The following is a 27,481-nucleotide window of genomic DNA, read 5'->3' as shown; positions in this document are numbered from 1 at the left end:
CTCTCTCTGCCCCTCCCCAGCTCGTGCTCTCTCTCTTTCTCAAAAATAATAAACAAACATTAAAAAAAGCCTACAGATAAAATAAATGTGGAATGTCAGATTAAGGAAGAAAATAAGACCTAATACAGCTTTGTAGTCATTGAGTGTCCAGACACAGTAAATGATTTATATCGCCTCTAGACCTCCAACTCCTACCACACACATACAACCTATAAGGTTTAGAGGGGTAACTTATAATCAGATATAGAAGCCAGACTCAAAGCCAAGTTTGTCACATCATAATACGCACCTTTAATTTTTGGACCTGCACAAATATCGCACCAATGATAATGAGTCTCTGTTCTAGAATGGAGATCAATAGCTATTTAGACATTTGAAAGGTTGGAGGCTCTGGGTTTTTTGAAGCTTGATTGAAATGTTAATGAACTTACTTTAAATATATTTATAATAATGTATATAATACTATTTGGGGAGATATGTAGATCTATGAAAATACAAGATCATACAAATTTATGTGTAAATTTCTATATCTCCATAAGTGGTTGTAATCTCTTTGAGGAAACAAAACATACACCTTTGAGAAGTGTTGACTGTTTTCTGAGAATTGTAAGTTAAGAATTATGTGGTTATGTTTCTTTGCTTCATATTTGATACAATGGTCACTCCAAATTATTTATACAAACACACGAACCTACACACATGTATACACATTCTCACACACACACGTAGTTTGGTGGAAATTCAATGCAGTCAGCTAGCTGTGGTCATAAATTATGATTCGATATTGTTTCAAGTTGTGCTCCTTGAAATCACAAGCTTTATAGAGCACTTACGAACTGTGAAGGGCTCTGCTAGGAACTGAAAATTCAGAAAAAAAAAATCCAGTCTTAACTCCCTTTGAAATCTTGTAGTCTGGTTGGGAAGATAACTGTGTAGACAGAAAAATTACAGATGTGCAAGTATTAAAATAGAACTGGCTAAAATTGCTCTGGGGGCACTGAGAACAAAACTCTATCTAAAGGAGTAAACAAAGACTTCTTCCTGATCTAGGTCTTGCAAGGTGCACAGATGTTAGTTGGGTGAAGAAGGGAGATGAGGGCATTCTGGGCAGATGGAACCCAGCATGTGGGGGGCCAAAGGCATAGTCGAGGCTGGTTTCCAAGGACAAGAAAGTGGCAGAAACAGAGAGTGAATCAGGAGCAGAAGGAAACAAGCTCAAAGGCCTAGTTGTGGAAAAAATGGAGAAGGGCACTAAAGGAAAACAAGCAAACAACTGATAACTTGAAACAATTATTCTCTTGCCTTTTTAAAAAAGTTAGGTAGGCTCCACACCCAATGTGGGGCTTGAACTCAAGACCCTGAGATTATGTGTTGCATGCTCTACTGACTGAACCAGCCAGGGGCCCCTTGAAATGATTTTATTATGAAAACTACCGTACCTGAAATATTTGCCTGAAGAATTATTTGAATGAGTTAATGGCATTCCATTATACATTCCTGTATATGCTGTATATGGAAGTTCCACAATGTATGTACTCAATTCCCTTCTTTAGAATATTTAGGTGATTTCCAGGTTGTTATTGTTTATTTGTCTTTGTTTTTACTATTATGAAGAATGCTGCAATAAAAAAACCTTTGTTCATGTTTGTGATCATTTTCAAACTCAAAAATTATATGTATATTTGTATATTTTACAGCTTTTTTTGTACAGAGTGACAAGATATTCTTCAGAATTCTTTTGGAAGCTCTGGAGGGATTTTCATTGCTTAAAATTCTCTTTTCTGCCAATTTAAACATGAAAATAGTAGTTTGTCACTTGCATTTCTTTTATTACAGAAGAGGCTAAACATTTTTTTTCATCTGTTTATTAGAAATTACTATTCTTTTGTGAGTTCTCCTAAAAGTCCTCCTCTCTTTAAAAATTTTTTTTTGTTTTTTTTGGGAGCTATCATGAGCGGGAAATAAGGCAGAAGGGCAGAGGGAGACAGAGAATCTCAAACAGGGCCTGGGCCCAGCTTGGAGCCTAACACAGGGCTCAAAGCAGGGCTCTATCCCATGACCCTAGCATTATGACCTGAGCCGAAATCAAGACTTGACACTCAGCTGACTGAGCCACCCAGCTGCCCTCGGTCATTTAGCTTTTAAGTTTTTTCTGTTCACAGACAAATACATATTCATAAATATTTTCATACCCTATAATAGAGTGAGTTTTAATGTAAAGAAGTTTTATAATTTTATGTAGGAAAATCTACCACTTCTTTTTAAATGTTTTAATAGCTATCATTCTTAAGAAATCTTCCTGAGCATAAAAAAAGTATATTAATATTAAGAAGGGTTTTTATTTCAAAGTGAAAGGATGTAGATTTCATCCTGAGGGCAACAGAAAGCCATCAGGGCTTTTGAAATGGGAGGGTTTTTTGTTTTTATTTTTGTTTTTAAGGAAGATACTCTGATTGAATTATGCAAGATGTTTCAGAATAGAAAAAGCTCTGAAGGGCCATTATTAAGAAGCTACAATAACACACTAAATGTAGCTGAACTAACCTGGACTAAAGCCATGGATATGGAGAAAAAGAAGCAGGACTTTACCATATTAGAATTCACAGGGTTTGGTGAGAGATTATAGAGTGTGAGAGATGTAGAGAGGTTGAGAATGACACTAAAGTTTCTAGTTTGAGTGACTCAGTCGACAATGAGACTCTTTATGTAGATTAAAAATGAAGAGGTTGAAGCAGGTTTTGAGTGTTTGTGTACATGAATGGATAGATGGGATGCATAAGGGAAAAGGGAGGTGTTGTACTTTGAATACCTTATATTCAAAGGACTGAATCATGTCTTTACTTAACCCACTTGAAATAGCTCACACTTTCCTGAGGCACTTTTTAAAAAAATTTTTTAATGTTTATTTATTTTTGAGAGAGAGAGAGAGAGAGAGAGAGAGAGAGACCATGAACGGGAGAGGGGCAGAGAGAGGAAGACACAGAATCTGAAATAGGCTCCAGGCTCTGAGCTATCAGCACAGAGTCCAATGTGTGGCTTAAACAGAGGAAATCTATTCTCTCTCAGTTCTGGAGGCTAGAAATCTGGGATCAATGTTGGCAAAGTGGGTTCTTCTGAGGGCTGTGAGGGAAAATCTGGTCTTTGCCACTTTTCCAGCTTCTAGTAGCTTGTTGGCATTCCTTGGCTTAGAAATGCATCATCCCAATCTCTGTCTGCATGTTCACCTGGTGCTCTCCCTGTGTGTGTGTCTCTGTGTCTAAATCTCCCCCTTTAATAAGGACACCAGTCATATTGGATTAGAGGCCAACTCAGTATAACTAACTACATCTGCAACCACTCTGTTTCTTAATAAGGTCATATTCTGAGGTACTGGGGGTTATGACTCAATATATGAATTTTGGGAGAAATAATTCACCAAGGATACCTCACTGATAAGGTGATATTGGCACAGGGGCCTGAAGGAAGTAAGGGAATGATCTATGATGATATCTTCTGGAGAAGTGGTTTAAGTCCAAAGGGCCAAAACCAGAGTAGGCCTGGAATGCTCAAGAAGTAGAAACAAGGTGGTGGGCAGGAATGGAAGATGGATTACATAGACTTTATCTTATATCAAGAGGCGTTTGCTCTGACTCTGAGTGAGATGAATAGACATAAGAGGTCTTTGAGCATTGGCCAGCTGCTCCAGTGCAAGCCAACTGTGAGGAGCAAGGGTGGAGAATGCAGACTGATTAGAGACTTATGCTATCAGGCAAGTGAAAGATGATGGTGGCTTGGGCTAGAGAGACTATGGTGTGAACGAAGTGATGAAATGCTGCATGAACATAGAACCAATAGGATTTGCTGTTAGATCAAATGTGGATCGTGGGAGCAAGAGAGGAATTAAGAATATACTGGAGGTTTTTGCCCTGAACATCTGAAGGATGGGTAGAGCTATAGCTGAGCAGTTGATTTGGAAGGGGAGGATAAAAAGGAGCTCAGTTTTGCACCTGGTAAGCTTGAAACTCCTAGATATCCAGGTAGAGGAGGAATTAGTTGGCAGTAGGAGTTTAAACTTAATAGGGGAATTTGGGGGTGGAGATACACATTTGGGAATATGTATCAGAATACAGATTCTATTTATTTATTTATTTAACTTAAAAAAATTTTTTTCATGTTTATTTTTGAGAGACAGAGACAGAGCATGAGTGGGGGAGGGGCAGAGAGAGAGAGAGGAGAGAGAGAGAGAGAGAGAGAGAGAGACAGAATCTGAAGCAGCCTCCAGGCCCTGAGCCATCAGCACAGAGCCCGACATGGGGCTCAAAGTCACAAGCCGTGAGATCATGACCTGAGCCGAAGTCGGAGGCTCAACTGACTGAGCTATCCAGGCACCCCATAATACAGATTCTATTTAAAGCCATAGAAGTGAGGTCATCTTAAGATCAACAACAAAGTGAGTATAAATAGAGAAGAAAAGGTGGACCAGGACTGAACTTTTTGATATTTCAAAGTGTAGAGGTCTGGAAGATGAGGAAGAAATAGTAAAGGGGACAGAAGAGAAGTACCAGTGAGTTAAGAAGATGATCAAGAGGAATGGATTTTTTTTACAGTCATGTTTATGAGCATTTCATAATGTATATAATTGTTAAATCACTATGTTGTACACCTGAAACTAATATAATATTACATGCAATCTATACTTCCATTAAAAAAAATATCCTTTAGGGGTGCCTGAGGTGGCTCTGTGGGTTGGGCATCTGACTTTTGATTTCTGCGCAGGTTATGATCTCACGATTGGTGGGATTGAGCCCTGAGACGGGCTCTGTGCTGACAAAGTGGAACTTGTTTGGGATTCCCTCTCTCTTCGCCCCCCCCCCCCCCAAATAAATGAATAAAACATTTGAAAAAATCATTTAGCGGTCAAGCCAAATGAAGACTGAGAATTGACCATTAGACCTGGTAACACGAACATCACTGGGAATCTTGGCAATAGGAAGTTTGGTGGAATAAATGGAGGAAAGCTTCTATAAGAAGCTTTAGTGGAGAGTGTAAGGATAAGAATGGGAGGTATTGGAACTTTGTTGAAGATCTTGCTGTAAGAGGTATAATCAACTGAAATACTAGCTGGGGGATAGGAATACAGGGGAGGGTATCTGTGGTAAAGTTTGTTTTTTTAAAGGTGGGAATATGTTTGTATGGAGATCCATAAGAAAGAGGAAATTGATGCATGAGAGAAGGAACAATTAATCTCTTGAGGGTCACCTTATCTGTAAAAAGCTGTCATTTCCACCTCAGTGGGGCAGCTGAGCCAATAAAGAGAAAAAATGATCAGGTCTTGGAAAGTGGTTTGCACTTAGTCAATGACAGCTCCAGATGTATCCCTGAGAGACAATAATGCAAACAAAGCTGGTCCCTGTGCGGGATTCACTACTGCTGCCACAAGTTCTTGCATAGATTGAGGTCTGCAAAACCTGGTCCTGTCTTTTAAGTTCTTCACAGGGCTACTACAGAGGACGTTCTCTTCACCTTAGTGAGGATGGGGTCCATCACTACCCTGGACAGTAGTTTGACGGATACTTTCTCATGAATGAAGATGGGAGGGGAGAAGCTGGGTCTTGGGGAAGGGGAAACGCCCAAAGAGTAAAGGACACACTGCTTAAGGCAGTTCATCAGCCCACAGATGACATAGGTTGAAGTCGCAGTGGCATTTCACGCCGTGCCCAGTCCATAAATTAATTTCTCCTTCTCAATAGGGAGTGGTTGACAGAACAAAGAATGTGTGCCTGTGGAGGCTAGCGGTGAGCGCTGGTGAGTGCGTGGCTATCACAATGCGAAGGGGGAGAATGGGTGTGAACAGGCAATGTGAGCACTGTATGAATGGAGAGAGACGAGCGAGTGTGGAGATGGGCAGGGAAGAGCTGGACGTGTCCTGCAGGCCGGGGGCCTCCCGGGGGAACGTCTGCCTGTGATGCGGGAGCGCCAGCCGAGGAGCCTCCTTCTCCCCACCCACCTCCCGAACTCCGGCAGTCAGTGGTGCATATAGACATATTTCTGGGAGCTGTCCATGAGCTCATCGCTCTCCTGGCGATAGCGGCAGCAGCGAGGGAAGCAGCCTCCTTTCTCCCGGCGCCGCTAGAATAAGCCCCGCCGCTAACACATTCAGACACACGCGCGGAGCGCGGCGCTGGGAAGTGGCCGCCGTCCGCCCGGCTTCGCGGCCAAGGTCGCGCCAGACCCCGGACCGCCATGGCCCCGAGTCTCCCGGCCGGGAGGTAGGTGGGCGCGGGAAGGCGCTAGGGGCTCCGGCCGTGACTCCGACAGGGCGAGCGAAGGGGCCGGCCGCTCCTTGCACTCTGCGGCGGAGGGGCCCGGGCGGGGCCGCGGGGCGCGGCAGCTGCGGAGCCTCCCGGTCCCTGCGGGGCCGCGGGCCGCAGGCCGGACGCTGAGGACTCCAGGAGACGCGGGGGACCCGGGCGTGACAGGAGGAAGAAACCCGGAGCACCAGGAAGATGGCTTCTCCCACCTCCCCGGCCCCGGAAGGCGGGGCCTCCACCCCGCCGAACCCGCCGCGGATTCGTCAGGTGGGTGCACAAAGTGCGGGAGGGGCGCACCCCATTGTCCTCGCCTCCCTCAAGGACGGGGACCTCGCCCCAGGGTAGGGGCTGAGCGAGAGGTGGGGCTGACATAGGTTTACTTGGCCGCATCGCCTGGCCCAGGACCAGTCTCTCACTCTCTTTTTCTTCATCTCACTTCACACACAGACACACACACAGGCACATAGACACACACACACATACACTCCTAGAGAAACACGTCTTCCAAAACCAGACGTGTAACTTCTGCACACCCCCCCGCCCCCGCAAACTCATCCTCCCCCCCCCCCCCCCCCCAAGTCGCGCACAGAGGCACACACCCAAATGTCACATGATCTACTGCGGAGCTGCACCATTAGAAGAAACCCGTGGTGCCCTCAGGGTGGAAATGCACCCCAGACCCAAATCCAGCGAGGACTCTGAGAGGGACTGCCGGAAGCATTCACTTCCCACTCTTAGGAGAGGAGGAATCTTGTCTATATGTTACTTACCAGTTCTCAACTTTCAGACAGAGCTACCCCGGACAACTGCAGCCCTGTAATAGACATGTAGTACTAGAAAACATGTGTTCCTGCTCTGTCGTGTGCAAAGACAGTTTTCCCCAATACTGCAAGAGGGGAATGCACATTGCTTTGGCTATTTGAATGAGTCCTGTTTTGTGTTTGTATGGTAATATTAAAACAAGGGAGTACTCCATCTGGTTGTGATCTGCGATTTGGTATCTGAAAGAGTTTTGTGTGTGTGTGTTTCCTGCTGTCATTGCCTGAACTACATACCGCTTTAGGTTATCGCCGTAGGAACGCGTAGGATCAGGGTTAGCCCTGATCAGGGTAGTGCATGGGTGTGAAAATATGATCCACTGACTCCAAGGAGGCAACCTCTTTACCAACGATAATTGGATTCCTGTTTAGAAATAGGGTCAAATTGGTTTATGGAAACTATCTGGGCGGGAAGATAATGCCCAACACAATGGTCTTTTTTCAGGACGGTGTAGAAATTATGAACACCAGGGGCTTCAGAATTTCTGAAAAAAGAAATTCTGCCCATAAAATTTAGTTGACACTTAACCAGGTCTTTGCCACATTTGAATTTTAATATGTACAGGTAGTGCTATTTTAGGGGCAACCTTTGTTTATGTGCATTTTTTAATGCAACAACTAAAAACTAATGTATACTTTTTAAAATCTTCTTTCTTAAAAATGTATACTTTTTTTAATGGCACTTTTTAAAATGGTATCCCAAAGAAATTGTTAGGGTTTTAAACTCTTATAGGGCACAGGACTCTAATTTTATGACAATGCGTTTTTAATTGCACATGGAGCTTTTTTTTTTTTTTTCTGAAGAATTGTGGTGGCAGGTATCATTAAATCTTTGTGATAAATATTTGTGATATTTATGCATGTAAGAATGAAGGTGAAATTATAGGTATTTGCAATATAAGAGAAAACACATCCTATGCAAAAAAATAGTATGAAAAAACATTTCTATATCTATTTGACTAAATATGTATATATGTATGTAGTATATATATTCATATAAGCATTAAGGATAAAAATATATTAGTTTAAACAGAATATATGTACTCATAAAAATCTCTATGAAATCTTATTCTATATTTAGAATACTTGTATTGATCTAAGAAAGTATATATGCAAATAGTTACTAGAAAAAATTTACAAGAAAGGTCATTGTTATTTTGTAGATATCTACTTAGAGGACCTCCTAACTAGAAGCTGTGTAAATGACATAATGCTGCAACATTCAAGTAATTGAGTGGTGTCCTCTGGTTAGACTTTCATTTATATGACCTTAAAGAAGCACTCTTTTAGTGATTGGTGCATTAATTTGCATAGGATGTAGAAATAGGCTCCTGGAATTATTGGTCATTCCATTCTACCTGATTCATCCAGGCAGGTGGAAAAAAAAATACTGACAACCTCTGACTGCAGTATCACCATTTGCCTGCAAGTGATTTTGAGACAATTAGGAATAAAAAAAAAAAACAAAAAAAAACCCAAAACCAAAAAAACAGAAGAGATAACAGTGTTTTCCTGCAAGTGGTGAAATATTTTAGGCCCCAGTCCCAGTATATTTTAACGGTGTCACTGTTTCTCACACATCTTTTTTCCTTGTTCTTTAAGAATTATTTTTCAAACCAATTCTGGATTGAATCACAACTGACTTAAAATCTGAAATTTTTTTCTTTTTAAGTCATGATTGAGAGAAAAAGTATAATTGAGAAAGCATAGAACTCCAAAGCAGTGAATTTTAATTATGTAATGGACATTTAGAAATAAAAAATACTTTAGAAAGGCTTTTTGTGAATATAAATATAATTGGTAAATTAGTGTATTTAATGTCTAATTTCAATGAGAATATGTTATGTGAAGATTCATTTATTCAACAAACATATATTCTGCATAAGGTAATATTTCATGCCTTAAAGATAAAGGAAGAGGACACACACAGAAAAATCTTATCCATTAGCAGGTGTAGGTATTTTTAATGAAGACTAACATTAAAACATTTAAATTCTGAATTGCTTATAAGGTCCTTTCCACATTATTTTAAAAATATGTTTATTTCTCAGCTTTTGTTTTGATCATTCCTCTAATAATGAGCCTAAATAATACCTAGGCCTGCATATATCTAAAAAGTCACTGTATGACCAAATTCCTGTTTGCATTAATTTGATATATTTCTGTTCTCTTTTAATTATTTAATATGTTATTAGAATTACATATCAGATACTACATGTATTATTTTACAATTTGATATTTTGGACAAATATTTTTGCTTAGCTTTTGGAAAATACTGATGCAGCATGAAATAGCTAAAGTAGTCCAGTGGCTTCACATACCGTGGTTAAAATCTAGGTTCCAAAAATGAGAAGGTCAAGGGAAAATGACCTTGAACTTCATTCTGTCATGTTGAGGGAGAGAAAATTTATCAATATACTCTGTCTTAGGCTCCTAAGATACTAGATACATAATTTTACCCTCTTTTTTTTTTATTATTAAAGCATTTTTTAAATGTTTAATTATATTTTGAGAGAGAGAGAGAGAGAGCAGGGGAAATGTAGAGAGAGCCAGAGACTGAATCTGAAGCCAGCTCCAGGCTCTGAGCCGTCAGCACAGAGCCCGATGTAGGGCTCTTGAACTCGTGATCTGGAGATCATGACCTGAACTGAAGTTGGTCACCTAACTGACTGAGGCACCCAGGCACCCCAGTTTTTTCCTTCTTTTAAATAAAGGTTTATCTTTATTTTATATACAAGATGACATGGTACAGAAGTTTCACCTACTTTATAAATATCTACATTAGATTAGTTTCGAGCAGAAAGACACATTTACTGGATTTCTTCCTGTGTTTATTCTTTATTCACTTTTTCACTTTGTAAAGAAAAGATTAAGAAATGGTAGTTTTGCAACTAAGTTTTTAAATAGTTTGTCTATGTATATTAAGAGACCCATATGATACCTATGGTCATTGCCAGAAAACTTAAGTCAATTAATTAAATGACTATTTATTGACATCTTGAAGTTAAGATATTTTGCTAGCCTCTTCCTGGCCTTAACCATCTTTCTGATGAACGCTGATGGGAGTTTCCAAGGCAATGATTGCTAGGAGATTTGAAAAGATATAAGAAATCCTTTGAAATTGGTGCTAGTAACATTTAGTGCCTTTCTCATTTCATGATCAATCCTTCTCCAAGATTTGTTGGTACTGGTGTCTTTGCATTTATGGCAGCAAACCAGTGTTCCTTCTTTGTATGCTGTGGAAACTTAGACAACTCCCATATATGATAATAATGAAATATTTATAATGACTCAGGTGTGATGCTAAGCTAGGTTTTTCTCAAGGGTTCCATGAAGGAGGTATTCTTATTCCTCTTTTCCAGATGAGAAATGTGGGTTTAGAGGAACTGAGCTACCTGCTCAAGGTCATAGCTAGACAGTTGCAACTCGGGGATTTCAAACTTGGTCTTAATTGATCATGCCTTGTTTCACAATCACTATTATTTATTGTATTCCCCTTCTAATTTTCAGACATTGTGACTCTTGAGGGAGCTTGTCTTAGCACTCTTGCTAAGAATGCAACCATTCTCCTTTAGGTTACCTTGAAAATAGCTGCAGAATTTATAGCAGAGTGAAATAATTTTCATTATTGTAATTTGTCAAACGAGAATAACTTGAATTCCGTTTTCACTTCTGCATTCTCTAAGAGAGTATTTCTCTAGCGTCATGGTTGCTGAGAGACTAAAGCCCTCATTTAGCTTTTGCTTACCCCTGAGAACTCTTCAATTATTCCTGCTGTTAATACAGTGGTCCTGAAAAAAAATAATTCTGGGGCACCCGGGTGGCCCAGTCAGTTAAGCGTCCGACTTCTGCTCAGGTCATGATCTCACGGTTTGTGAGTTCTGAGCTGTTAGCACAGAGCCTGGAGCCTGCTTCAGATTCTGTGACTTCCTCTCTCTCTACCCCTCTCCCGTTCACTCTTTGTCTCTCTCTATCAAAATGAATAAACATTAAAAAAATTTTTAAAAATTCTGAAAATGAGTTGGGTTAATGGAGAGTCTTCTGGAACAGGCGTAAACAAACAAACAAACAATAGGCTTATATTTTCAAGTTTTTCAATGCTTCTAATATCAATTCCATTCTTTGCTTATGGTTAAGGTCAAGATAACTTATATTTTGAATTTTCATGTTATGTAAGGTATTTTAGTAACAAAAGAGGATAATTTCCTTCAGACAGTGAAGTAATGGAAAAACAAGGCCATAAATAATATAGCAATACATTGATGTAACTGGTTTCGAGTTTTTAATTTTTAAAAATTTACATACAGTAAAATTCACTTTATATACAGTTTATGAGTTTTGACAAATACTTAGGCTGTGTCTCCACCACCACAGCCCAGGTACAGAACAGTTCTATCTCCCTGAAACATTCCCTGTGCTAATTCCACTGTAGTCAAATCTTTCCTTCTTTGACCCCTGGCCACCACTGACCACAGCCACCGACCTGTCCTGTCCCTACATTTTTGCCTTTACCTGAATCATTATAAATGGAATTATCTAGATAATCACCTTTGGATTTTTTTCTTTCATCACAATGCTCTAAATATCCATCTAACTTCCTGTGTGCATTAATATTTTGTTCCTTTTTACTGTGGAGTAGTATTCTGTTGTATGGATGGTACCACTGTTCAGCCATTTAGATGAAGGATATTTGGGTTGTTTCCAGATTGCAGCAATTGAGAATAAAGTTGCTATTAAGGTTTTGTGTGAACATAAAGTTTTAATTTCTCTCGGGTGTACACCTAGAAATAGGATTACTGGATCATATAGTAAGCGTATATTTAACTTTATAAAAAAACTGCTAAACTATTTTCCATAGTGATTATACTATTTTTGCTTTCCTCCCAATAGTGAGAATTCCTGTTGCTCTGAGTCCTTGTCAACATTTGATGTTATCTCAGTCAGAATGGCTAAAATTAACAACTCAGGCAACAGCAGATATTGGCGAGGATGTGGAGAAAGAGGAACTCTTTTAACACTGCTGGTGGGAATGCAAACTGGTGCAGCCACTCTGGAAAACAGTATGGAGGTTCCTCAAAAAATTAAAAATAGAACTACTCTACTACCCAGCAATTGCACTACTAGGTATTTATCCAAAGGATACAGGTGTGCTGTTTCAAAGGGTCACATGCACCCCAATGTTTATAGCAGCGCTATCAATAATAGCCAAAGTATGGAAAGAGTCTAAATGTCCATTGACAGATGAATGGAATAAAGAAGATGTGGTGTATGTATATACATATATATATATATATATATATATATATATGTATATACATATATACACAATGGAATATTACTCAGTGGTAAAAAAGAATGCAATCTTGCCATTTGCAACAATGTGGATGGAACTAGAGTGTATTACGGTAGGCGAAATTAGTCAGAGAAAGACATATCATGTGACTTCACTCGTATGTGGAATTTAAGATACAAAACAGATTAACATACGGGAAGGGAAGCAAAAATAATATAAAAACAGGGAGGGGGACAAAACATAAGAGACTCCAATACAGAGAACAAACTGAGGGTTGCTTGAGGGGTTGTGGGTAGGGGATGGACTAAATGGGCAAGGGGCAGTAAGGAGGGTACTTGTTGGGATGAACACTGGGTGTTATATGTAGGGGATAAATCACTGGATTCTACTCCTAAAATTATTATTGCACTCCATGCTAACTAACTTGGATGTAAATTTAAAAAAAAGAATACAAATTGGTGGTATCATTTTTTTGTTTTAGTCGTTCTAATCGGTATGCAGAGGTACCGCATTGTAATTTTAATTTGTATTTCTCTAATGACTGATGTTGTCGAACGTCATTTTCATGTGCTTAGTTGCCATCCTTACATTTTTTTGTTGAAGTATTCGAATACTTTGGCCATCATTTAAACTGGGTGTTGTTTTCTTATTGTTTAGGGAGTTATTTATATATTCTGGATGTAAGTTCTTTGTTAGATCTGAGATCTGAAAACATTTGCTCTTAGTCAGTTTCTTGTCTTTTCTCTTTACACTTTCTCAGAAATGGTTTATAATTTTGATGAAGTCCGATTATCATTTTTTTTCTTTTATGGGTTGCATTTTTCTTGTGTTTAAGAGCTCTTTCCCTAATCTAGAGTCATAAATATTTTCTCCCATATTTTCTTAAAAGTTTTATAGTTTTAACATTTTACGTTTAAGTCTATGGCCCATATTGAATTGATTTTTTATAACTTACAGACCAAGATCCTTTTTTTTTTTTTTTTGCCTATGGCTATCCAGTTGTTCCAGCACTATTTGTTGATAAGACTGTGCTTTATCTATTAAATTGCCTTTGCATCTTCATAAAAAAAATCAATTGACATATTGACATGAGTCCATTTTTGGACTGTTTCTTCTGGGTTTAGATGTTTTGAGTTTTTCAGATTTTAGAAATAGGTATGTATCACGTAATTTTTAGGAAATCTTAATGACATAAATATGCTTTTGGTTTTATTTTTTAAAATGTTATTTACATAATTTTAAATCTAAATGTTATATGAAAGTACGAGGCAAATCCTCATGTCTGGGAGGGAAGCCATTTATAAAAGTGAAATGCACACAATAAAACTATATCAAGAAAACAAATGGAAAATGACAAGATAATATGTCATGTTGGATCTGCTTGATGAGTAGAGCTTCCAGGGGCGTTAAGAAAAGTTTCTAAATCAGCTATATTCAATATTGGTAATGAAATGAAAAATAAATAGGGACTTCATTCATTGTAAGTTTTAGAGAAGATTAACGTTTCATGTTTTTTGAAGTTATTTTAAAAAAGAGTTATTTGGGGTGGCTGGTCTGGGTGGCTCAGTCAGTTAAACGTCCAACTCTTGGTTTTGGCACAGGTCATGATCTCACGTTTCAGGAGTTCAAGCTGTGCATCGGGCTCTGCACTGACAAGAGTGGAGCCTGCTTGAGATTCTCTCTCTCTCTCTCTCTCTCTCTCTCTCTCTCTTTCTCTCTCCCTCTCCGCCCCCCCCCCCCCGCCTACTCTCTCTCTCTCTCTCAAAATAAATAAATAAAAGTTAAAAATAAATTAAAATAAATAAAAAAAAAGAGTTATTTTATAGGTAGGTTATGGTATATTAAGGAGCTAATAAGGGGGTGCCTGGCTATCTCAGCCTGTAGAGCATGTAACTCTTGATCTCCAAGTTGTGAGTTCAAGCCTCACCTAGGGTATAGAGTTTAGTTAAAAAAAAAAATAGAGCAATTACCTGTTCCTAATGACACATACAACCTTGAGTTCAGTAAACCTAGCTGTGATTGCAAAGATTTATAAATAAAATTTCAGTGACCTATTGCTGCATAACAAGTCACCCCAAGCATAGTGGTTTTGAGCAATAGTAATCATGTATTTTGTAATCTGCAGTGTGAGCAGGGCTTGATGAGGGCATTGGGAATCAGCTGGGGTTACCAGAAGGCTTGAGGTGACTTTCTGGCTGGGGGCAGGAATCATGTAAGGTTTGCTCACGGACATGTCTGGTGGACAGTGCTGGCTGGGCTGTTGGTTGGAACGCATGCACGAGTCCTCGCCATGTAGACACTTCTCTTCCTCACAGCGTGATGACTGTGCTCTAACAGTAAGAGTCCCAAGAAATCACAGCGGAAGTAAATAACATCTTTATGATTTAGCCTTGGAAATCACACAGGGCCACTTTTGCCATAATCTATCGGTTGAAGCAGTCACAAATTTTCACCTAGATTCAAGGGGAGGGGACCTAGATCCCATTACTCCATGGGAAGGGTGAATATCAATCCTACATTTTTAGAACAGCGTGGGGGTTAGGATATTAGCCACTTTTGAAAACGTGATCTACCACGTTCAGAGAGTGAGAACCAAGTTAACACAAAGTAAGTTGGTATATTTAGCACATTGTTTTTGTCATTGGAGCAGGAGGCAATACACAGGTGACAACAACTAGTTAAGTAAACATTTCAGAGGAAATATTTTCCCACTTACATCTTTGTCAATCACTATATGAAAACACTGAATACACTTTGACTGACTTTCAGTTGCTCAGTGGTCCTAGATTTGGGTTCTGTCATTGGAGTTTGGAGGGTGTCACACAGAATCACCCTTAGACAAAAGCAAAAGAGTCCCTGGCCTACGGAGGCTCCCACTCTGGGCCTCCTCTGATGATACCCTTTTCTACCAAGGGAGGAGTGCTTGGGGCCAGGGAACTTGCTCACACTGAGTCAGTACTTTTGTCTTTGGAATTATGCCCTGGGTAGTCAGGAACCAGAATTTTCTGTTCCAGTGACTTCGGGTCTGCTTTCCTCCTAGTCTGTTCTCCAGAGAGCAGACTGAGAGGTACGTGTGTGCACCTGTGGCCCAAATATTATTTGTGGAGGGTATAGACAGAGCTTGACAGCGAAGCCTGGGGTATGCAGGTGTCCTGTGCAAAGTCTGGTTTGGTCACTTATTGGCCATGTGACCTGATCTTAGGCAAACTACTTAACCTATTTGTGCCTAGTTTCTTCACTTATGAATGGGGGAATCATAGTGGTATCCACTACATAAAATTAGCTTAAAATTAAAGAATATAATGAATATAGTGCACAATGCCTTTTGCTTAGTGCTTGGCACTTGGTAAATACCAAATAATTTTAGGTATTGTTGTTATGCAAGAAATACTTAATAAACATCAGCCCCTTCCCTTTCCCAGGGACAGTGCTAGAAGTAGACATCTAAGTCATTTTTCTGAGGAGTAGACATAAAAGTCAGAAGTCAGGCTTGTACAGCTGACCTGGTTGCTATTTGAGTAAATAAATAATTCTGAGTAATTCTGAGTAAATAAATTATTCAGTCTTGTTAAGCCTTAGTTTTATAATCTATAAAATGCAAATAGGAGCGCCTGGGTGGCTCAGTTGGTTAAGCATTTGACTCTTGATCTCGGCTCAGGTCATGATTTCACGGTTCGTGGGTATGAGTCCCATGTCAGGCACCACACTGACAGTACAGAGCCTGCTTGGGGTTCTCTCTCTCCCTCTCTCTCTCTGCCCCTCCCCTGCTCCCCTGCTCTCTCTCTCTTTCTCTCTCTCTGAAAATAAATAAACTTTAAAAAATGCAAATAATTATCATTCTAGCCGAAAGGCCTAGTATTAAACTCTAATAATTCTAAGTAAACCTTACTCCAAATCCAAACTCCACAACCCCCTACCACTAAAGCAACCACTTCTTATGTATTCCCTAGAGAAATATTCTGTGTTTATATAAAAATTTACCTGTATACATACCTCTCCCTCCTTTCATTTACATAAATGTGATCCTACTGTACACATTGCTTTGTACTCTGTTTCTTTCATAAAAAAATATTTTGGTCATCACTCCATTTTGGTACATACACTTCATTTTTTATTCAGCTATGTATTATTTTATTAAATGGACATATCATAATTCATTTCAAACTTTCTTTATGAATGGACATTTCTGTTGCTTCCAGCATTCTGCAACAGTGAAGATCTTGCACATTGTGTTTAAGGGGATGTGTGGGAATATATGGGTTTTTGAACACATGTATTGGTAGATAAGTTCCCAGAAGTAAAACTGTTGGATAAAGGCTACTTTTTACCTCCTCTCATTTCTGAGTACTATATTCAGCAATGTAGAAACTCCAAGTAATGAGTGAATTACATCAATTTTGGTCCTAAGTATACAATTGCCAACCAAGCTTTATATTTTGCAGATCCTTTTTTGTTTCCCTCCACTTAAAAAAATTTTTTTTAACGTTTTATTTATTTTTGAGAGAGAGAGAGAGAGAGAGAGAGAGAGAGACAGAGTTGAATAGGGGAGGGACAGAGAGAAAGGGAGACAGGATCTGAAGCAGGCTCCTGGCTCTGAGCTGTCAGCACAGAGCCCAATGTGGGGCTCGAACCCACAAACTGCCAGATCATGACCTGAGCCAAAGTTGGACACTTAACCTACTGAGCCACCCATGCACTTCTCCTCCACTTTTAATGTTACATGCTTATATGTCATCATATTAGGGAAACAGTTATCAGAATCTTGTGATGAGTCCTAATGGATTATATATACTTTGGCTGAAAACTTTTTCTTAACTCCATTATTTTCTTAGATCACTTTGTTTATTTATTTTTTAAGGTTTTATACGTATATAGTAATCTCTACATCTAACTAGAGGTTTGAATTTACAACCCCGAGATCAAGATTAGCATGCTCTATCAACTGAGTCAGCCAGGTGCCCCCTTAGATCCCTTTCTTCCTTCCTTCCTTCCTTCCTTCCTTCCTTCCTTCCTTCCTTCCTTCCTTCCTTCCATTCTTTCTTTTCTTTCTTTCTTTTCTTAAGTAGGCTCCACACCCAGTGTGGAACTCATGACCCTGAGATCAAGACCTGAGTTGAGATCAAGAGTTAGACGCCTAACCAACTGAGCCACCCAGGAGTACCTTAGATCACTTTAGATTAAGCTCCAGGATGTTATTAGCAAGTACCATTTCTGTTCACTTTTCATATTCTCTCTTTCATAATCACTCTTTTTTTTTTTTAAAGTTTATTCATTTATTTTAACAGAAAGACAGAGAGAGGGGGGAGGGGCAAAAAGAAAAGAAGAGAAAGAATCCCAAACAGGCTGTATGCTGACAGCATCGGCCAATGGGTTCTGAACTGTGAGATCATGACCTGAGCAGAAACCAAGGATCTGACCCTTAATCGACTGAGGCACCTGGGTGCCCCCATAATCATTCCTGACAGTCACTTAATGACTAATATCTGTAACAGCTTGGAAAGCAGATAATCTGTATTTTAGATTTCAGATTAGGTAAGTGGATGCACAAGGAGTATAATGTGCTCAGCATTACCTAGCAAGCGAATGACAGTCTGAAAAAGACCCTGATTAGTAACTATTTGCTTTTAATCAATGGAACTTTATTGTCTTTCAAAGAAGAGTGCTATCGGCAATCACATTTCCAATTTTAACTATCATTTGATGGAAGATATACTAACAATGTAATCTTCCTCTACAACTTCATTGGACATTATAAAAGGTTGCTCTTAAAATGAAAAACCAAATTGCAAGTGTAGGTGTCTCCTGGAATATTCCTCTAGGTGGACATTATAAGTGATAAGTTCCTCAGATTTTTTAAAAGATAAGCCATGATTATAGAAGTTCTGGTTTATTTGGAAAATTTTTCCTAAAAAGGACTTTAGATTTACCTCTACTCTCAAAATCTTAACAATTCTATGGAAGATGAAATCAAGCAAGGTACATAGCTTACTATAATACAGATAGAATATGGTAAATACAATAATAGAGTACAAAATACCATAAGAAAACAGATAAAAGACGTTTATTTTGGTTGGGGGAAATCATATTAGCTTTACTGAAGCAGATGAAATATGAGATGGATATTGAAGAATAGATTTAATTTTGACAGGTAGAGATTGGATAAAAAACATTTGAAGGGAGCCTGGCTGGTTCAGCTGGCAAAGCATGTGACTCTTGATCTCTGGGTTATAAGTTCGAACCCCATGTAGGGTATGGATATTACATAAAAGAAAATCTTAAAAAAAGAAGAAGAAGAAGAAGAAGAAGAAGAAGAAGAAGAAGAAGAAGAAGAAGAAAGAAACATTGGAAATTCAGAATGAGTGCATGAAGAGACACATAGAAATGGGGGGAAAAATGAAGATTAGACATAATGGTTAGTAATCAAAACTGACTGGCTACAGAGTAAGAGACCAGGAGTGAATAGTGAAAGATGAAACTGGAATGATAATTGGTATACCATGGAGAGTCTTCAATTTGCTGGAGTTTGATCTTTATTCTGTAGAAGGTATATACCCCTGCTAGGGTTTGGCTCTATCATCATTATCATCATCATCACCTAATCATGGATAAGCCATATTTTTACAGTTTTAACTAAAATGTGAATAAAAGTAACTCTAGGAAACTACTATTTTCATAAATTCTGTAACATAAAATCTAAGAAAAACGATATGTCTATGTTCTGCACGAGTAACTTCACATCATGCTTCCTTAGAATCTCCCTGTCTTCCTATCATATTGCCTCTCTTAGGTCCCAACTAAATAGAAATTCTGAAGCTGCTGCTGCATGCAGGGATTTTAGTTGAAAGAATAATTTATTTCAAAGGCTGAACAATAATAGATTTAAGATCATAGGTCTAACTGAGATCCTTTTGTGTAAATATAACTTGTAGAACGCTCAGAAAAAAATGAACACTGTAATAGATTTGCTTATCTGGTTTGGCTCATTTGAGCACCAGAATCTTGACCAATATTTAAGTATTAGACCAGATATCTTTTTATAACAATGCTTGCAAGAGGTGTTTTTGTTTGTTAGTTTGCCTTTTTTGTATTTTGTTTCTATTATTTTTTAAAGTTTTTAAAATTATTATTTTAAAGAGAGAGAGAGAGGATGAGTTGGGAAGAGGGACAGAGGGAGAGAGAGAGAGAGAGAATCTGAAGCATTCTCAGTGCAGAGCCCAACACAGAGCTCGATCCCATGACCCTGAAAATGTGACCTGAGCTGAAATCAAGAGTCTGACACTCAACAGACTGAGCCACCCAGACACCCCATCCTTTTAAATTTTATTTTGTATTATTTCCTTAGGATTTTGTTTTTAAGTAATCTCTACAGCCAACATGGGGCTTCAACTCCCAACCCTGAGGTCAAGAGTCACATGCCCTACCACCTGAGCCAGCCAGGTGCCCCTAGTCATTTTTTAAGTAAGCTATACACCCAACATGGTGCTTGAACTCAAGACCTGCAGATCAAGAGTCCTGTGCTGTACCACCTAAGCCAGTCAGGCATACCTAGGTTCTTTACTTTAAGACTTTATGAAACCAGTAAATAATTCATAAGGAATAATGGAACTCACAATATAAATAAAAATTACATGCATTTAAAGATACAATAGGGACACCCAACTGGTTCGGTCAGAAAAGCATGTGACTCCTGATCTTGGGGTTGTGGGTTTGAGTCCTATAGTGGGAATAGAGATTACTAAAAAAATAAATTAAAAAAAATGAAGATATAATAAGTTAAACACATCTGTGGTTATTAATACTATCCAGTTGGGGTTTGAAACAAAATACTGTGCCTCTTCACTAGGAAGTCTCAGTCTTTGGTTTTTCCAGATCCAGCCTGATCATATTCTCAATTCCATATTCTTTCCTAGAAATGTCTATGCTGTGATTGATAACTTCCTTGTTTTAGGGTTGTTGTCATTATTTACATGTTAATCTTATTTGATGCTAATGTGATTTAGTTTAAAATTAATTAATTTAAATCAATTAATTTCAACATTAATTTAAATGTTATTTAAAGTACTAAATTTTACAATCTGATTTCTGGGGTCTTTTGCTTCTGTCACTTTACTCTGCAAAACTTCTACCATAATCTACCTATTAGCCTGATAATGATATCTATCTAATCAGTGTCTTCTGTTTTGAACATGTGTATTTGGTCATGATCCCCATTTGGTGAGCTGGAGGTGATAGGAGGGATACTTTAAGTTATAGCGTACTAGGTCATTTCTTGGTTGAGTTCAGACTGAAAACAGAATCCTTTGGGCAGAGTACAGACTGATGGTATTTCCTATGTTGCATGTAACCAGTTTAGGTGGGGATGTGCCCAAGTTTAGGTGATGGAAACCCAACAAGAAGTCAAAGATATGATCATGCTAGTTGAGAATGGGTATCTTACAGCTTAAAGAAACTAGAGGAGACATCAAGATAGGAGTTACTGTCAAATGCTATATCTGGACTTTATTTTTTCTTTTAATAAAATTAAGGACCTAGGACATATCCTTTTGTTTTATTTGCATATATCTAAAACAATGTTTTTTTAAGCAGACTTCATGCCTGGTGTGGAGCCCAACATGGGGCTTCAACTCACGACCCTGAGATCAAGACCTGAGCTCAGATCAAGAGTCTGATGCTTAACTGACCGAGCTGCCCAGTTGCCCCTCTTTTTTTCTTTCTTTTTTTTTAATGTTTCTTAACTTTTGACAGAGAGGGAGAGTGAGCACAAATGGGGAAGGGCAGAGAGAGAGACAGGATCTGAAGCAAGCTCTGCGCTGACAGCAGAGAGTCTGAGCCCAATGTGGGACTTGAACTCATGAACTGTGAGATCATGACCTGAGCCGAAGTCTGACGGTTAACCACTGAGCCACCCAGGTGCCCTACCCCGTTTTAAAAAGTAAACTTTACCCCCCAACATGGGGGTTAAACTCATGGCTCTGAGATTGTCATATGCCCTACCATCTGAGCCAGCCAAGTGCCCCAACAATTTTGTTCTTAAAAGAACAAAGCATTTAAAAATGCTTTATTTTACTTGGAGTAACATAGCAATAAATCGCCTCGAATCTTCCACACTGTCTTATATAGAAGTTATTTATTTCAACAATTTTCCTTTATAATGGATGGTAGCTTGCCAGACACTTGGTATTAAAAACTAGACTCCTAGCAATGCAGTTTTTTAAATTCATTAACCTTTATTCAACTCTTATGGTAATAAAAGTAGAAGGATCATGTCATTTTTCTGCAATGTATGATATAATATAAGTTGGGTTTGTACGACCTAAAGAATAAGCTTATAAAAGTACAAGAAATCGGGGCGCCTGGGTGGCTCAGTTGGCTAAGTGTCCAACTTCGGCTCAGGTCATGATCTCAGTTTGTGGGTTTGAGCCCCGTGTAGGGCTCTGTGCTGACAGCTCAGAGCCTGGAGTCTGCTTCGGATTCTGTGTCTCCCACTCGCACTCTGTCTCTCTCTGTCTATTTCTCTCAAAAATAGATAAACATTAAAACTAAAAGAAATCTTCCCACAGGTTTTGTGAATACTGTTTCTATTTTAATGTCTGTCTTTACTTTCATATCATAAGGTCATTTCACCCTAGTTCATTTTGGGATCAGACAAGTGAAATAAGCACTTTTGGGAACTGGATTTAACCTGGTTTAACCAACTTGCTGCCTCATGTAATGAATATTACATGCATCATACTGTGATATTGCTTAAATTAAGTGAGCTTATAAATTTAAGAATAATGGATATAGGGGTGCCTGGGTAGCTCAGTCAGTTGGGCTTCTGACTCTTAATTTGGATTCAGGTCATGATCTCACCGTTGGTGGGATGGAGCCCCATGTTGGGCTCTGTGCTGGCAGCACGGAGCCTGCTTGGGATTCTCTCTCTCCCTTTCTCTCTGCCTGTCATGCGCTCTCTCTCTCTCTCTCTCTCTCAATCTCTCTTACAATATAAATAAATAAACATTAAAGAAAAAGAATAACAAATATATTTGACATAACTTATATGGACTATTCACTTTCATAATACTAGTTTATAAGGAAAAATACTTGTTTTTTAAATCTGCACCATTGAGCTAAAAATAATGCTTACCAAATCAATGTATGTAGTGCTATTACCTATCCATGATAGTTACCAAGTATTTGTATACCTTTGTTAGAAGTGCTCATATAGTTGATTTAGACACCAATGAATAATAAAAGACACATTTACAAATATAAGAAGCTAAGTTGTACAAAAACACCAGAGCTGTTGACTAAATCAGAATTCTAATTGGGTAAGGGAACTTGTATGCCAACTTTGAAAATCCTATTTCCTTTTTTTTTTTTAATGTTTATTTATTTTGAGAGAGAGAAAGAGAGTGAAGGAGAGGCAGAGAGAGAAGGAGAGAGAGGCAATCCCAAGTAGGTTCTGCACTGTCAGTGCAGAGCTCGACGTGGGGCTCAAACTCATAAACCATGAGATCATGCATGACGTGAGCTGAAATCAAGAGTAAAATGCTTAACTGACTGAGCCACCCAGGCGCCCCAGTCCTCTCTGTTTTTGATAAAAGCAGATTGGTTTGTTGTATTACTGACTTAATTCTTTCACTGAGAGTAAAAAATGTTTTATTCACAAATGCCTCTTTTATAGTCATCCTCTTTAGTTATAACAGAAAACCAGAAACATACCTCCAGCTCTACACATAGTATTTTCACATATTCTTGCTTTCTTTCTTCCTGTTTCATAGGAAGAATTATCCTGACCTTGATCCCACTCCTTTTGCCTACTCTAGGAAGTTACTTTGCCTAGGAGTTGTTTCTTTTCCCCCCCATTTTTTTTGTCTTCATAGTTATGGAGACCGGAGTAGGGTTGAGCCTGATGGTGAAGTGAAAGGCACCCAACTATGTGGAGAGAAGGTTGCTTTGGTTGAAAATTTAACAAACTGACAGCCCTAATCTTACTAGACTTCTCAGCAGTTTTGATTCTGTTGATCTTTCTTTCCTTTTTGAAACTCTTCCCGGGAGGACTGTAGAGCACCATTCAAATATTCAACCATTACATTGAACTCCCTCTGAAATATGATGCTAACTCTTAACTGAGCCTGAGTGTGTGCCAAGTTCTATACATGTATTCTCTCATTTCATTCTCCCATCCATTCTATGAGATGGGTACAGTAATTATCCCAATCTATAAGACAGGGAAGTAGGCTTAATAGTTTACCTATGATCACATGGGCAAGTAAACGGCAGAGTAATGGATTTATATCTACATGTGTTAGGCACTATAGCCATGTCCTTAAATAGAGCGTATAATACCCACTCCTCATTCCAGGTGCTCTGTTAAGGCCTGGAAATGCAGAGGTGAAAACAGTCACTACTCATGAAAGTTACCCTATGGTGGGAAAACAAAACAAAACAAAACAAAAAAACAAATAGAATGTGATGATTTGGATCATGGGGGTATGATCCCAGGCAGTATGGGCCTTTGTTTACTGGGGGGGGGGGGGGGGGCGGAATTCAGCAACAGCCTGGGAGAGAAGCTGGTGCTTGAAGGAAGAGTAAAAGTTTGAAAGATAGAGAGGAAATTCCAGGCAGAGGACCGAGCAGGTGCAAAGGCATAGAAGTAGAAAGCATATTGTATTTTAGTGAGTTATCAGCAGATATGAATGGCTGAACCAGAGTGTTGAGAGGGGGTCACAGGAGATGAGACTGGTAATTCAGTCAAAAGCCAGATCATAAAAAGCCTTATTTATGACCATGACTCATTCATGATTTTCCTCCCAGTGCTTTCCCAGGAAGTTCTTTATTATTCTCCATCATTTCCTCTTCTCTCACTTATCTTCGTTATTAGTGTCTCTCAGTGTTCTGCATTCTGTCTTTGATTTTCTTCTCTTATATATTTATACTTCTTCCCAGACCAATTATCCACTCTCATAGCCTATATTCCCACCCATATGTGACTCTTTTTCCCATCTCTATCTTAGTGGCGTCCCCTCTCTTGACTTAATACTTTCATCTGACTTCTGTAAATCTCTTTTTCCTGCAGGTCCTTTAAACTTAACATATCTATAAGGATCTCACTATTTGCTCCCCACTACACAAGTTTTATATATGTAGACAGAATACATGGAAAAAAATAGAGTCGTTTTATAATGAACATTTGATAATTATGCTATTTCAAAGCACTTTACTATGTAATGGATAATTCAAATATTTGTTGTCTAGAGATTGTGTTGGCAAATGGAAAATCCATAATGTACTTAAAAAGAACTTAAATTTGTCTGTGACTATTAGAGAAGGATAAAGGATATAATGACTTCCTGATTTAGAAGTTTTGCTTATCTGTTATTATTCTGAAAAGTATTGTGGACTTATCTCAGTATTTAGGAAAATTCTCCCCTACACCACTCCTACCACATCTGTGGGCTCTTTTTACGCTCTCCTTGCTGCAGAGAAAATAGAATTCCTGAATCCTCAAATTCAAAAGCCTGTGCTCCCTGGCCGCTCTAAAGGTTGGGTACATGAAAGGGAAGATGCTGAGGAATGGGTAGGACAGAAGATTGAAAGTTTCTTCCTTATTATTTTTGTTTCTCTTCCCTTATGTTCATCTGCTTTGTCTCTTAAAGTCCTCATATGAGTGAAGTCATAGGATATTTGTCTTTCTCTGACTGCCTAATTTCACTTAGCATAAGATCCTCTAGTTCCATCCACATAGTTGGAAATGGCAAAATTTCATTCTTTTTGGTTGTCGAGTAATACTCCATTGTATGTATATACCACATCTTCTTTATCTATTGATCCATTGATGGACATTTGCGCTCTTTCCATACTTTGGCTATTGTTGATAGTGCTGCTGTAAACATTGGGGTGCATGTGTCCCTTTGAAACAACATACCTGTATCCCTTGGATAAATACCTAGTAGTGCAATTGCTGGGTTGTAGGGTAGTTCTATTTTTAGTTTTTTGAGGAACCTCCATACTGTTTTCCAGAGTGGCTGCACCAGCTTGCATTCCCACCAACAGTGCAAAAGAGATCCTCTTTCTCTTCATCCTCGCCAACATCTGTTGTTGCCTGAGTTGTTAATGTGAGCCATTCTGACAGGTGTCAGGTGGTATCTCATTGTGGTTTTGATTTGTATTTTCCTGATGATGAGTGAAGTTGAGCATTTTTTCATGTGTTGGTTGGCCGTCTGGATGTCTTCTTTGGAGAAATGTCTATTCATGTCTTTTGCCCATTTCTTCACTGGACTGTTTGTTTTTTGGGTGTTGAGTTGGAGAAGTTCTTTATAGGTTTTGGATACTAACCCTTTATCTGATATGTCATTTGCAAATATCTTCTCCCATTCTGTCGGTTGCCTTTTAGTTTTGCTGATTGTTTCCTTCGCTGTGTAGAAGCTTTTTATTTTGATGAGGTCCCAGTAGTTCATTTTTGTTTTTGTTTCCCTTGCCTCTGGAGACGTGTTGAGTAAGAAGTTGCTGGGGCCAAGATCAAAGAGGTTTTTGCCTGCTTTCTCCTCGAGGATTTTGATGGCTTCCTGTCTTACATTGAGGTCTTTCATCCATTTTGATTTTATTTTTGTGTATGGTGTAAGAAAGTGGTCCAGGTTCATTTTTCTGCATGTCTATATCCAGTTTTCCCAGTACCACTTGCTGAAGAGACTGTCTTTATTCCATTGGATATTCTTTCCTGTTTTGTCAAAGATTAGTTGGCCATATGATTATGGGTCCATTTCTGGGTTCTCTATTCTGTTCCATGGATCTGAGTGTCTGTTCTTGTGCAAGTACCATACTGTCTTGATGATTACAGCTTGAGTCACACACTCTTTTGACTGATCCAGCCAGACGCCATTACTCCCACCTCCCCGTGCCCACCAAGTATGATGTCTCAATGTAATGTTATCCAAAGCAGAAAGCAAGGTTATGTGGAGTGTGGCACATGATGGCCAGGTCTTTCTCTGGTCACATCCCTTTTTGTGTATCAGGGAGAAAAATCTTTCCTAGAAGTCATCCTTCAAAAACCTCCTTTCATTTAATTGTTAGAACTGGATCATGTGCCTACCCCTAGAAAAATCTCTAGGAATAAGAACACGATGCCATGTGTTGGGGTTGGGTACATTATCATTTAACCAAAATGGTTGGGGGAAATTAGAGAAAGGTGTTAGGTAGCAAATCAACAGTATCTGCTACAACTAAATAGCTAGAACTTGATTGAATTTTAGATCTCATGAATCTGCAGTTAATTTACTGGAATTTACTTCTGTTAGGCTTAAAGACTGAGTCTTATGTTCTGAGTTTTATGTTCTGAGTTTTATGTTCTCTTTCTATTTAGCTATCTCTATGAGGGCTTGATATAAACTTTGTGGTTAATGTTTCCATGGTGATCAAAAGCATTATCATCTAAGAGCATTCCTTTAGAACCTAACAGCAAAAGACACAGTTTAGATGATGATCACAGGAATAAACAAAAATGGTCCCTGACAACTGTTGAGAATGTGTTTAGAAAGAAATTGTTCTTTCGTTCATGTGATGCATGCGTTACATTACTGAAATTACCTCTGGGTTTAAACTTTAAAATATCATCAATAGAGATAAGAGTCTCAATTTTACACTCAAACTTTGAGAGAATCTGTTGAGATGGTCTATATAATAATTCCTACAATAACTATGCTCTTATCTTTTCAACTTGGAAATTATGCTAAGATAGTGGTGCCTGGCTGGCTCAGTTGGTAGAACATGAGACTCTTGATCTCTGGGTCGTGAGTTTAAGCCCCAAGTTGGTCACAGAGCTTACTTAAAAAAAAGAAAAAAAGAAAAAACACAAAGAAAATTATGCTAAGATAAAAGAAGGTGTGGTATCACTTAGTTCATTTTATAAATATTTTTTGATGCCTAATATGCCTTTATCACACTGTCAGGCAGTGTTACAGAATTTGGGAAGCAAAAGTGACAAAATGAAGTCCCCGGCTTCATGAAGCTTATATTGCAGCAGGTAGGAAAGATAGAAAAGAAAGATATAAAAATAAATATATACCATCTTACGCCTATTGGCATAGCTACTATCAAAA

At 38.7% G+C, this 27,481-nt stretch overlaps 1 protein-coding gene across 1 annotated transcript in view; it reads left to right on the top strand.

The window, feature by feature from the left end:
• Window positions 1–5,939: 5,939 nt before the first annotated feature.
• ANK2 (ankyrin 2) overlaps window positions 5,940–27,481 on the top strand; it is a 669,482-nt gene continuing 647,940 nt past the window's right edge. The window contains exon 1 of the mRNA XM_053901307.1: window positions 5,940–6,557. Coding sequence (XP_053757282.1) covers window positions 6,486–6,557 — 72 coding nt within the window. The 5' untranslated portion in view covers window positions 5,940–6,485. The remainder of the gene's footprint in view (window positions 6,558–27,481) is intronic.

This window comes from Panthera pardus, unplaced genomic scaffold, assembly GCF_024362965.1.
Source record: "Panthera pardus isolate Hobbes unplaced genomic scaffold, ASM2436296v1 HiC_scaffold_13, whole genome shotgun sequence".
NCBI lineage: Eukaryota > Metazoa > Chordata > Mammalia > Carnivora > Felidae > Panthera > Panthera pardus.
Note: the sequence above shows the minus strand (reverse complement) of the source record. Positions and strands in the feature narration are given on the sequence as shown.